The sequence below is a fragment of the Tyto alba genome, unplaced genomic scaffold (genome assembly GCF_018691265.1).
Source record: "Tyto alba isolate M040663 unplaced genomic scaffold, T.alba_DEE_v4.0 Super-Scaffold_22, whole genome shotgun sequence".
Taxonomy (NCBI): domain Eukaryota; kingdom Metazoa; phylum Chordata; class Aves; order Strigiformes; family Tytonidae; genus Tyto; species Tyto alba.
The window spans coordinates 17712349-17725612 of record NW_024881296.1 but is presented as its reverse complement, the minus strand read 5'-3'; the positions used below and the strand labels follow the sequence as shown (position 1 = coordinate 17725612).

General features: G+C 40.0%; 1 protein-coding gene across 1 annotated transcript in view; it reads left to right on the top strand.

Moving 5' to 3' along the window:
• The window catches only part of IGF2R (insulin like growth factor 2 receptor), a 59212-nt gene extending 48395 nt beyond the window's left edge, over positions 1-10817 (top strand). Inside the window, exons 39-48 of the mRNA XM_042795825.1 lie at positions 197-343; positions 800-1034; positions 2057-2193; positions 3255-3369; positions 4321-4467; positions 5834-6018; positions 6489-6675; positions 7773-7937; positions 8536-8605; positions 9109-10817. Of these exons, the coding sequence (XP_042651759.1) occupies positions 197-343; positions 800-1034; positions 2057-2193; positions 3255-3369; positions 4321-4467; positions 5834-6018; positions 6489-6675; positions 7773-7937; positions 8536-8605; positions 9109-9510 (1790 nt within the window). The 3' untranslated portion in view covers positions 9511-10817. The remainder of the gene's footprint in view (positions 1-196; positions 344-799; positions 1035-2056; positions 2194-3254; positions 3370-4320; positions 4468-5833; positions 6019-6488; positions 6676-7772; positions 7938-8535; positions 8606-9108) is intronic.
• Positions 10818-13264: the final 2447 nt, after the last annotated feature.

Below are 13264 nucleotides of genomic sequence, written 5' to 3'. Positions count from 1 at the left end.
GATGATTGTAGCTGATTGTACACTACGTCCTAGTTTTCTAATTGGGTTTAGACTCAGTGTTTCAGTGTTCCTGCTGTCTGCCTCTGCCTATGACTTTTCTTCAGTATTGAAGTACAGGCTTTGGATATGATCCTGAATCTGGATATGACTACTATTCTACTGCATGTTAGTAAGAAGATATGCCTTTTCTTCTCAGTGACTGAAAAGGGAGAACTCTGTGTGTTCCCCTTCAAGTACAAAGGGAAGACCTACGAGGAATGTCTTACAGAAGAAAAGAGTAGGCCGTGGTGTGCTACAACTGAAGACTACCAGGGAGATGGAAAGTGGGGATTCTGTGGTAATGGTAAGAACTTCCTGTACTTCTTGTGCAAGGATCTGAGCTAACACAGGGAGTTAGCCATTATCAGGCTGGGCAAAAGACCTCTGGTGAAATACAGTGAAAGTAAAGGAATAGGAGTGGGCAAGACAAGGAATCTATGGGACAAATCTGACTTTACTCGAGGGAGTAAAATACTTTTGAAATAAAGAGTTCATGCCTTTAGATCATGAGTGTTCAAATGATGACTGTCCTTTGGCGATCAGTCGGTTTGGAAGGAACGCTACTTTCTAAAAAGCATGAAAGCTAACCTAGGGAATAAAATTACTAGGTAGAGCATTTGTGCCTCTTTGCTATCTGAAACAATACCTGATTAAAATTTTTGTTGATACAGCAGAATTGCTACACTAAAATCCATACATGCCTGAAAGCTTCTTGCAAAGTATTTTTTTCCTTCTTTTTAACCAATCTTCCCCCTTATAGCAACTGCAAGAAGGGAATCTACCATTATCTTCACATGTGATGAAAATGCTGGTGTTGGGAGACCACGCCTTTTGAGTGAGACACTTGGCTGTGCTGTGACATTTGAATGGAAGACTCAGGCTGTTTGTCCTCCAAAGAAGATGGAGTGCAAGTTTGTCCAAAAACACAGAACTTACGACTTGAGAATGCTCTCTTCCCTGACAGGATCGTGGATCTTTTTCCACAATGGGAACTCGTGAGTAATGAGCAACTCCCAGGGAGCATCTTGCTCATCAATACAGTTGAAGTTGTAATGTGTACTTCTGTTTGGTCCCTCCTCAGAGTCTGTTTAAATTGCTGACAGTGTCTTGAAGCTGTCAATGCTTAACACTACATATAGACAAAAAAAAAACCAAAAAAACCCAAACCAAACCAAAAAAAAAAAAAAAAAACCAAAACAAAAAGAAAACCATTTTATCTGAAGAAGATGAATAGTTACTGTCTTCATCCTCACACTTTTCCTCTACTGGTAACCCTTTTTAAAGAATGAACAAGTCTAATCTAAAAGCTTTTTAAAGGCTTTCTATTTGAACTGCTATCTTAGCAAAGTCATTTTGTCGTTTAAATGAAATTTTTGGATTCTTAATCAACTTGAACAAAAATATTTGCTGTCTTTTGACTCAAGTGTATAACTTTTTGTCTGAAGTTTAAGTAGGGCTTTTTTCCCCCCATTCCTCTAAGTTGATACTTAGAAGAAAATATGAATGGCAGAAAGACATCAACCTCTTCAGCCTAACCCCTCCAGTTAGCAAATAGGAGTGAACTGATAAGGATGACAGCATCTGATTCTAAACTTGTGATAAGCTGTGGGGTAACAAAACTCTTTCACTCACCACCTTGCTACTAGTTCTTCTGTTCTAATAAAACTTAATTGGTATATCTCCGAAGAGACACTGAATTTAGTATAGTGTTATAACCTTTGTAGCTAAAAAAACTTTTGGGCATTTCTTGACTCGGTTCCAATTTCTAGTTTCGACCTAGGTCAAAATTAACTAGTAAACTAATCTGATAAATGATTGTTTTTTTTTTACCTAGAGTCATTTACTTGAAAATGATACAAATAATCTGCTAAGCCTTAGTACATGCTTTATTCTGTAAGACAGAGTATTCAATTTATTTCAACTTGGTTAGCTTCCAAGGAGGATTCTAAAGTTTATATCTCTTTCAGTTTAGCCTAAATTAATTTTAAAGGAGTTTTCTCTACCATATTCTCTGTAGGTACTATGTGAATCTCTGTCAGAGGGTACATGAGGGACCCACAGGCTGCCCTGAAAGAGCCAGTATTTGCAGGAAAAGCAACAACGGAGACGTTCAAGTTCTTGGACTTGTTCATACACAGAAGCTGAATGTGACAGGTAGACTTACTTTTGTTCCTGTAGAGAACTAGAGGTAGTTAAATCTTACAACTTAGCTATAGTGCTTCATGAATTATGGTGAAGCCTTTATTTTGAAATATCTATACTAGTTAATCTTCTGTTTAAAAACAAAAACAGTAAATGCTACTACTCAAACTTAGAGGTGGTGTTTAAGCCATGAGAAAACATTCACGCAAATAAACAATGTTGTCATTAAAACTGTAAGAAGTGAATTTGTCCATTTGAACATCAGGAAGCACTTTTTTACTCCGAGGGCGACCAAGCACTGTCGCAGGCTGCCCGGAGAGGTTATGGAGTTGCCATCCTTGGAGATATTCAGAAGCCATCTGGACACGGCCCTGGGCAGCCAGCTTCAGGGGGCCCTTCTTGAGCAGGGGAGGGTTGGACCATATGACCTCCAGAGGTCCCTTCCAACCTCAGCCAGTTTATGATTCTATAATTGTGGGAGGGGGGAATTATTTTTGTTCATCACATTTCTCATTTTGAAAGACCTGTTCTATGTTCACTAACTTCTTCAATTAAAGCAGCATGTGAAAGACGACTAATTGGCTTCACTCTTAAGAAAAGGAATTAAAAAAAAAAAAAAATCTCAACCGTACTCAAGTTTTCAGTTTAAAAAACATTTTTTAAGTTGGTGCTGAGTTTGTGAAATTGAGGGAAATTTTCCATCCAGATATAAAACCAGTGGGATGTCTTGCATGTGTTTGTTGCCTGAGCTTGTTTATAAATGGGTATCTTCATTTACTCTTATTTAAGATGCAATTTTTTAAACTTGTAAACATTATGGCCGTGCTGGTGACCTGAACACACAGTACGATGTAAATACAAAGATGTTTGAGGAGTGATGATTTTTTTTTTTTTTTTAATGGTCATCAGTGTGAAGGCCTCAAGTTATTGAAGTTCTGTAGTTGGTACATGGTCTTTGCAAGGAGAAAAATTCCTAAAAGTTAATCTGAAGTAATAAGGTCTGGAGAATGAGCAAACGGAATTTCACAGCTGCTTACAAAAACCTTGTGTGTGTCACCATTTTTGTCTTCTAGGTGATACAGTGTATATTAGTTATTCCAGTGGGCAGGAATGTAGGAAAAACAAGAAAGTAACGACAATTATAGAACTGAAGTGTGCAAAAACAGTTGGCATGCCCATGTTGCAGAGGTGAGTAACAAATTAACATACCACTGATCTTCATGGTTTATTCCTTTGTACCTCTCTAGTAAACAGCCTCAGGACAGTGGCTATCCATTCGGTTGGACAGTCCCTAAAATAATCCTTGGTCTGTATTTGTAAAACATGGATCTTCTGGAGTTTCGGCACCACCTGTTCACTCCCATAAACAATTGTATTCTGTATTTATCTTAAAATTTCTGGGCAAAAATGTAAGCATTATACTTCCAAATTAGATCTGATAGTGGCTGGGATGCTGTTGTTTTCCATTTCAGTTGTAGTACAACCACTCTTTAACTTTGATCAAAATCTGTTTAGTGGAGAACACTTACTGTAGATAAGTGATTGAGCTAATAAATCATGGTTTATTGTTGCCTCAGTATGGATTATTCAACTAGAAGCAGTCCAAAGTGAGGTGCATATGCATAGTCATAAATACTAAGAAATCTTGATGGGTTTTTGCTCAGTCTTGTTTTGGTTAACTGCATATTGTTTGTAGAATTGAGAAACTGAGTGAGATGCTCTATTTGAGTCAGAGAACTAGACAGCAAAATCTAGCTAGTTTGTACTCCTTATCCTAGTTAAATAATGTGCAGTACATTGAACCTGGCAAGAGCAGCCTGACATGTTTGTTAGGTAAAATATTTTGATAGAACCCTTTGATATACTGTGTGACTTCTGGAACTTTTGAAGTAGGAAGTTCAAGTGCAGCCAGGTCTTTTTTAGATCTTGGAACTGCAGAAAGTGCAGTGCAACTCTTCAAGAAGGTTTTTTTTTATTTTTTTTTTGAGTACTACTTGGCTATTTTAGCTTACTCTAGGCATGATGCTTGATCAGGACATTCCAACACATGGGTTAGCAGTGGTGTGTCTTCCCTTTCTCAAGGTAGTATGCACTTGTTACTGTTTCCTGGAATCATGAGTGGTGTCTGTCATTTGGTAGGATTGATGAAGAAAACTGTGCTTACTACATCACTTGGGACACACGTGCAGCTTGTGCTGTGAAGCAGCAAGAGGTGGAGGTAGTGAATGGAACAGTTATTAATCCTGCAACTGGGAAAAACTTCTCTCTAGGGGATGTTTATTACAAGTAAGTAAAAAAAGCAAGCTGCCTTTTCCCCGCACCCACCCCGCAAAAACTCCTCAATAAAAAAAAAACAAAACAAAAATCCCCAGCAACAACCAAAAACCACAACACCTTGGTCCTGTAGATCTGTACTGCAAGAAGAGAACTTGGTGTGAATGTTCTATGTTGCTTTAACAGCTCTTAGCTGTCGAGTGGAAATAGCACTGAATTCACCTTGTACCAATGACTGACTGAAAGGCCTGATTAATAGTGCAGCTCACAGCTGGGCTTATAGTTGTGAGAATGTCCAGGTGTACTCAAGACAAGTCTAAAGCCTGCACATACCTTGATGTTAGATCTCTTTATTGTGGGTTATTGGTCTCTTCCATAATGTGTAGACATTAGTACATAGCACCTTTTTGCCTGCTCGGATGATCCATATGGAATTGATGCTTCAGAAGCCTTAGAAGTCAGAAAGGACAGCTCTGGAGGAATGGTCAAGGATGACTAAACTCAGGAGAGGCAAGGGAAGACTAGCAGTTACACTGACTGTACTATACATTGCACATAACTTTAGTCCAGAATCTCTTATAAACCACTATATTTAATGTCAGTGCTAGTGTTATGAAAGGAAATCTGCCCATAGTAGTGTTATGGGAAGAATAAACTCTGCTTGCAGGGCACAAACCAGTGGAGTAACTGAGCAGAAGTGTTCTGAATAAACTTGCTGTGCAAATGTGGTGACAGCATTACAAGCATAGAGAAAAATCAAACAGGCCTGGATGAAGGAGGAGAGGAAGTCAGGACAAAAATAAAACTTGGTGTAATGTGAGATTAAAGGCAAGTCATATTTGAGCAAGCTCAGCCTTCAAGCAGGTGGCTAGAACAAATAGCTATGAATCTCAGAACATTCTCACTCTGACAAGCAGTGTGAAAGGATACAATTGTAAATACTACTCAAGTAACACTAATGGTAGAACTAGTTACCCTTATGGAGAAGGCAGCGAAGCTCTGCTGTTTATCATAGCTACAGAGCACACGATGTGGTTCTTACAGTCAGTAGGCTAGTTTGTGTAGGACTGCTGTATCATGCTTTCGTCTCCAGTTTATCTTAATCATTTGGAAGTATTTACATGTTCATACACCCATTGAGGGCAATATAACTAGAAAAGCTTGCTTTTTGTGCTTTCTTGGATTATATTTGTGATAAATATAATCCTCATTTGTAATGTTCAGGGTCCTGCATCTTTTCTGGTTGCTGAATCAGTCCCTCCAACTTGGTCTGGGATCAGACAGTGGCATCAGCTACCGCTGTTGCCAGTCTTATTTTGGGAATAACCTAAATCTGTGAGTTTAAACTTAAGGATAGACCTGCCATCTGTTTCCTCAGGTTGTACACAGCTTCTGGTGACATACGGACAAATGGTGATAAATACGTATATGAAATTCAACTTTCTGGTATAAGAAACTCAAGTTTCCCAGAATGCTCTGGAGCAAACATCTGCCAGGTTAAGACTAATGAACGTCGCTTTCGGAGAATTGGTTCTGCCAGAAAAGCTAAATATTATGTTGAAGGTAAGTACTTGCTCACGAGCCTGAATTGCTTGATACTCCTTGTGAATTGCTTCATCAGAGAATGGTTCTTGTTTCAACATCTGTGCTAATACAATTCTGTAAAAGTCTGTCCAGTAGAATTTAGGTTTTTTTCTTTTCTTACTGTAAGCTCAGTTGTGAGTGTGGCCTTGACTCGGTTGAAAGACTTTGGTAGAAACACAGTGCAAGATGGAAAACTTGCTCTCCTGTTTTTCTGCTGTGCTTGTGCTGCATAAGCAATGATCTCCTTTATCTAGCTACTTTTTCTTGTGAAGGGTTTAGCCCACTATTTCCATAATTGATGGCAAAGCTACATAAAAGTATGCGCTCACCTGCAGATACTGCAAAGTGCAAGCTGTTACTGCAGAACAAATCCATAACTCTCCAGGGTCTAGCATTAATAGAGCGTTTTCCAGGAAGCAGTAAACTATAAAGTTTTCTTCTTGTTGTAGATGATGACTTGGATGTCATATTTTCATCAGACTCCAGATGTGGTAAAGATAAATCAAAGTTTGTGTCTTCAACCATTTTCTTCCACTGCAGTCCACAAGTAAAGGAAGGCATCCCTGAGTTCCTTCATGAGACAGCAGATTGCCAGTATTTATTTACCTGGTACACATCTGCTGTGTGTCCATTAATGTGAGTAGTTAAACATTTTTGAAAGCAGCTCTTGTCAGCACTTCTCAGCTAAAGGGCTTTTCTGTATTTGTTCATCACGGTGATTTTGAAAAAATCAAAAGCTAAAATAGCAGTAGACTCATGGGTAGATGGAATTGATGTTCATGTATGTAATGTTTGGCACATGACCACTAAATAAAAGCTTGCCAAGCTGATTTGGACCTAAAGCTGCTTGTTTGAATGGGAAATGGAGAGGCATGGGGGAATTAATATTACTCTCACTGAGTAAAACCTACTGTAGCTACCAGAACATGCTGTTTCATGTTACTGAGAGGAGTAACCAGTATTTGGGCAAGGTTTTTTGTCCTCCTCACCTTATTGTCTGGAAAACTTTAAAGCCTGGAAAAGACTGGTCTTCCTCTCTAGCTGCCTGCTTCTTTAGGGTGGAGTAAAAAGTCATTACAGGTCTTGCGAATAATGAGGTATTTCTGCAATTAATTATGCTCAGCTTATTTACAGATCCAAAAAGGAGTAATGAGGTGACAGTGTTAAAAGCAGAGTGACTTTGTCTAGGTGCTTCCTGGCATTCTTGAATTGTAGGCAGCCTCACTGTGAAGAATGGAGTGACTGCTTCTAGGATGGCTCTCTTTCTGGCCGCTAGCTTGAAAACACAGGGAAACTGTTTATTCTGGTTTAAACAGGCAATTAGCTATTGAGGTCTGTGTAGTGCCATAGTCAGCTGGAAGGTAAATAATTGCTGTAGCTTTTGTTGCTTGCTCAGGTGCATGTTTGGTTCTGAAATAGCAGCTTTGTGTGGATAGCTGCTGCTGTGTAAGCTCTCAAGTGCCTAATCACGCACTTCAGTCTTGTCTGTAATCAATTTTATGCACTATTGGAAAACATACCATGATGTAGACACAGTACATACATTTTTTTATTTTTTTCAGTGATTTTGAATTTGAACAAAATCCCCTGAATTCAATTCTTTAAAGCTGTTAGGTAGGACTGACAGGGTGGGGGCGGTGTGTTTAATTTCTTTGTATCTGCTGATTCTAATTCAGTTTGATGTAACTGGTTAATAGATCTTACCTGTCATTTTCTTCCCAATTTGTTATTAGATCAACCGATGATCCAGGAAGCAATGAGCACCAGACTGATCAGGAGGCCCAAGTACGTAAAGGCCTTTCAAGGAGAAGTCAGGCTGTTGGTGCTGTGCTCAGTGTCCTCCTAGTTGTTCTCACTGCATGCCTGATAATCTTGCTGTTCTACAAAAAAGAGAGGAGGTAAGAAATGATTGTGAGGCTTTAGAAGTTTCTTTGGCAGGACTTAAATTTCCTCAGTAAAAGGGAAGTTGTGAACTTCAGACATTTAAGTTCTGATTTTCAGTTGGCACCATCAACTGTCAAACTGCTGTTTTTTTTGAATTCCCCATTACTGTCTGAAGGTCCATGTAAAGAGAGGTGAAGTACACAATTGAATTGGGCTAGTCTTTATTGTGGACAGCTCCTACTTAAGGAGAATAAACCAATGTGATGATATTAGTATTTGATATCCCTCTCCTTTCATGGTGTCAAGCTGGAACCGTAAAACAGGAGCAAGGAACAAAGTGCACATCCTGCTGATTATCTGCTTTCCAGACAGGTTTGGGTTTTTTTTTCCCCTAGACGTAAAGGCCAGAGGTATTTCAGTCACACTGAAGCTGTGATAAGGGAGATGATGTACATCATCATGGACTGAATTTTGTTAGAGTGGTTCAGGGTCAAGTGTCGCTATGCAATAGCTTGCTTGGGGAAATGCTTTGTATTGATGGTAAAAATCCAGTGAAGTGGGCTAATAAGGGGAGTACAGTCTCCCTAACACAATATTCTTCCCTTTCTTTAGGGAGATCGTAATGAACAAGATAACGAACTGTTGCAGAAGAACATCTGGTGTTTCCTACAAATACACAAAGGTAACAGAGTGGCAAAATTCAAGGTTTTGCTTCTTGTCAAGTTTTCTTAATGCGAAGCTTTTATTGATAAATAACGCCCTTAATTCCTAGTTCCTTCGGTGCGTGGAAACCATTCTGTATGGCTTCAGAAAAGCCACGTAGCAGAGAGATCTATGTTTATGTTGTGAAATGGAAAAGGAAGATAGAGCTGAGGAAATGAAGAGTCCCTAAATAGCCAAATAACATATAAATGTACAGGAAGAGAAAGAAGTCTGTTTATAGTTTGAGGGCCGCCCCTATAGCCCCCTCCCCTGCCACCAAAATAAACCCCACCACTCACTCAATGCAGGACAATAGTGAAAAGCGATAGTAACAGCAAGCTACTGCAGTTATTACTATCTTAATCATAAGCTTAAACCCAAGGCCATGTGTGGTGTGGGGGTCTGACAACTGGGGAGATCAGCGTGTGGCAGAGTCTAGAGTGGTTTACATAGTCTCCACTTGCATTTTTCTTTTTCTTGCAGATAAACAGTGAAGAAGAAGCTAATGAGAATGAAACAGAGTGGCTTATGGAGGAAATTGCAGCACCAAATCAACGGACAGCAAAAGGAGGGCAAGAGAATGGTCACATTACTACGAAGTCTGTTACATCTGAAACCTTTACCTCCCTCCATGTGGATGATCTGGACAGTGAGGATGAAGTGTTAACCATTCCAGATGTAAAGATTCAGACAGGAAGAGGACTAGACAAGAGCAAGCACCCACAAAAGAAGCCACCCAGCCTTGAAAGTGATGACAAAGCTTTTTTACTGAATGGGGGAAAGGAAAGGAAAACAAAAGCCAAGCCAAGCCAGCAGCAGGCACAGAACTCTACAAATACAGTATCATTTCATGATGATAGTGATGAGGACTTGTTGAATGTTTAATAACCCCTCTTGTGCCTAATCAAATATATGTAGAGAGATTATGTATAATGGGACATTATTTCCAACCAAATATGAGGACTTCAGCCTGAAAGATTTTTCTGAATTTTGCCTTTAACAAGAAACCATTGAAAAGGGAAGAGGAGAAAGATTTCTTGGTTGTTTACAGTGATCTGTTCAGTAATGACTGGATGTCTAACATCCAGTTGGCTGAGTTATGTTGACTCTCTCTAGCCAGGACACTTTTTTTTTTTTTTTTTTTTTTAAAGCCTCAGCATAGATGCTAAATGCTTGCTTAAAAAAGAGAAACCTTTGAAAGGAAAGGATTAAGGCTCAATGAAGCCCCTGGCTCCTGAGACTCAAGTTATCTGACTACTAGCATTCTAACTCCTTGTATTTATTGATCCTCACTACTCAGGTTTGCTTAATAGCAACATGTTCTTCCTGCCGGCAGGGTATTATTCTTTGGGTTCACTCATCGTAAGACAAGGAAAAATATAACTTTTGTGTGTTGGGATGATTTGATGTAAATTTTGGAACTGGTCTTAATTTATCCTGTAAATTTGAATAGCCATTCTAATTTAAACAGATCATTGGTTCGAAGGTATTGACTGGAAGGTACAACTCTATAGCTTTAGCCTGAAATGGTTGCTGTTCTTTGCATGGTATTTTTTTTGGTACTGGTCATACAACTGGCTTCATCAGTATTTGCCTAAGCAGCTGACAAGCACCCAAAGATGATTTTTTTTTTTTTTTCCTAAATTATGGCTGGACTAGGCCAACTGCACAGAGAACCAGAGTTTTCAAGGACACAGAGACAGAACTCCTATAATACAATCTGCACTGCCCAGTTTGTCATCATCAAGAAAAGCCCAACAACTAGAGGAGCCCTTGTCGGCACAATACCTCTCTCTGGTATTGCTTACAAGGAAAAAAAAAAAAAAAAAAAACGGCCAGTGTTTTCTGGTAGCCTAAGTTCTAGCTCTTGTACTATGGTCCTGGCCATGGTCATTGATTTGAAATGTTGCTGGCAATGAATGCAAGTCAGATTTCCTCTATCAGTCTTGCTCTTCTCCAGGTGTTTCCTAAATTAAGTTATGGACAATGATAGGGTTTCAAAGCATTGTGCAAATACATGAGTTGGTTAGAATTTTTTGAAACTTTTCATTGTTCCTTTTGGCTGGCTTACTCAGTTTCAAAAATGGCTTCTTTTTATAAAAACTCCATTTTGAATCAAAATAGTGTAATATAAAGTATTCAGCAATTTCAATAAAAGATACGAAGTGGGTATTCCAAATCCCACATCTCAAGTCTGGAATCTTTCTTATCAGCCTGGTGATACCCTTTTTTTGCTGTGATAGCTAATACCTTAATTGCATCACTCAAAAGGAGAATTGATGTTTGATGACAAAGATCAGAATACATAGGTAAGCCCCCGTGGTGTATTCTTTCTTTTATCAGACTTGATTTTTTTTTTTCCTTTTGTATTGTTACCAGTGAAGCTGCAAATTAGTTTGACTAAAGCTGCATCTTGTCATACGTAAAACAAAGCTGATCAGGGGGCTGGAGCACCTCCCCTGTGAGAACAGGCTGAGAGGATTGGGGTTGTTCAGCCTGGAGAAGAGAAGGCTCCAGGGAGACCTGATAGCAGCCTTCCAGTGCTTAAAGGGGGCTACAGGAAAGATGGGGGGGGGACTCTTTATCAGGGAGTAGAGTGATAGGATGAAGGGTAATGGTTTTAAACTGAAAGAGGGCAGATTTAGGTTAAATATAAGGAAGAAATTCTTCCCTGTGAGGGAGGTGAGGCACTGGTACAGGGTGCCCAGAGCAGCTGTGGCTGCCCCCTCCCTGGAAGGGTTCCAGGCCAGGCTGGACGGGGCTGGGAGCAACCTGGGCTGGGGGAAGGGGTCCCTGCCCCTGGCAGGGGGGTTGGAACTAAGTGATCTTTAAGGTCCCTTCCAACCCAACCATTCTATGATTCTATGAAAACGGTGGGTTTTGTACTTAACATTAGCTCATTTGGGGAAACAAGAGGCTTGGCAGCGTATTTTTGATGCTGTCAGCTGCCATTGCAACAGTTCTTTCAATGGATGTTGAAGAAGGCTTCTTTCCATCCCCAGGTCTTCAAGGCTGGGATCTTGGAGCTGTTTGATCTGTGAACTGCTGTGTGAAATAACTTCCCATGTATTAAGGCATAGCACTGCATGATCTCTTTGTTGTGACTGTGCATAATGAGTCTTAGGTAGTTTGGGGGTGCTTATCTGAGCAATATCAATTATATATTTCCAATATGCAGCTCACAGTGGTGAGTGACTTCAGTGCCTAGTCTCAGAACTATTGCCCACTTTTCATCTAGGCATTCGGAAGCAGGCTGACTGAATCTTATCTTATTCAGAGCTGGATGCATGACTAGCTTGATCAGACTATCTCTCCAGTAGAATACCCTGCTTAACCATAAGGAGGAAAGTGTCCCTGTCCCCTTCCCCAGCTCCACGTGGAGCTCCTGCAACTAGAGGTGAAGATCTGGTGTGGGGTGGTGCTGTGCAGGGTTTGGGATAACCCAGTTTAAGTGACTGCAGGAGAGGAGTTCTTGTTACCCTGCTTCAGACATTCCTGCCTGAGAAGAGGAGATAGGAGAGGAGGGGGCACATCTATGTGATGCAGGGAGTAACATCTCACAAAGAGCTTTTGTAGCTGCTTAGGCCACTGTTGCTCTGATAGCTGCTGGGCAGTGAGGCCAGGTGAAGATCTGGTTCTGTTTCTGTCTCCAGGCCAGAATGGCCTTCTAAGCTGGTTTATTTTTTGGAGTGTACTGGGAAGAGGTCTTTAACTTTTTGCCCGGTTGCCTAAACTGTGCAAGTCACTTTCCAGACTATTTTTCACTTTTTTTTTCCATCTTTAAAGTGTTACCTTTGCTTATGCTTTCTTTCCTGATGGAAGCATCTGTTGTCAGCAAAAGGTGTTGGACTAGCAAGTGGCTATCCATAGACAGCATGAAGTATCATTGGAGCCTGAGATAATGGGATTTTTTGGGGGTGCCCCACAATAAATTCTACTTAAAATTTTACAGGTCTTCTAAGGCTGATTTGGCCATAAGTATTTTATATTATGACTTCTCAAATCTATTCCAAGTGTGTAATTCCTTCCTTAGTGAATGATTTTAACTTTTGTATCACTGCAAAAATATGGTCAGGTGAAAAGTGTTCCCTGATGTAGGTGGGAGAGGTTTTCCTTGGAAATAGACGAGTGTGGAGAGTGAGGGTGGCTGCAAGGGTGAGACATGATCCTGGAGTTTGTGGGAAAGCTGTTCCTTTACCATTATATGGCTCAATGTAGAGACATTTCTGTTTCATAGTGTACTTACCTCTTCTTTACAGAACCTGGCTGATGAGCCTTGTTCACATGTGGTGCCCAGCAACTGCTACACTAAACTTCTCATTGGTGGAATTTTACATCTACGCTTGTTCTTTAAAATGCCTCTTCCTTGAGGAGCTGATTTGGCTAATAAACCCCCAAAGTGCTGTGCCTCTTAGCAGCTTTTCTGGAGAAAAGCAATGTATATGCTCTGATTAGGGGTTAAATGCAAATTTTCCCTGGGTGATTTAAGGTCTGATTTAAAATGAAACCTAAAAAATAAAGCTTGCAACATGTAGTTTAATAATTTATGGAGTTAGTCTTGACTTTTGGTCAAATGTCTTTGTTACTTAAATACCTTTGCTGCCAGCTAAATAAATCAGTGCTGCAGAGAAGACCTAGA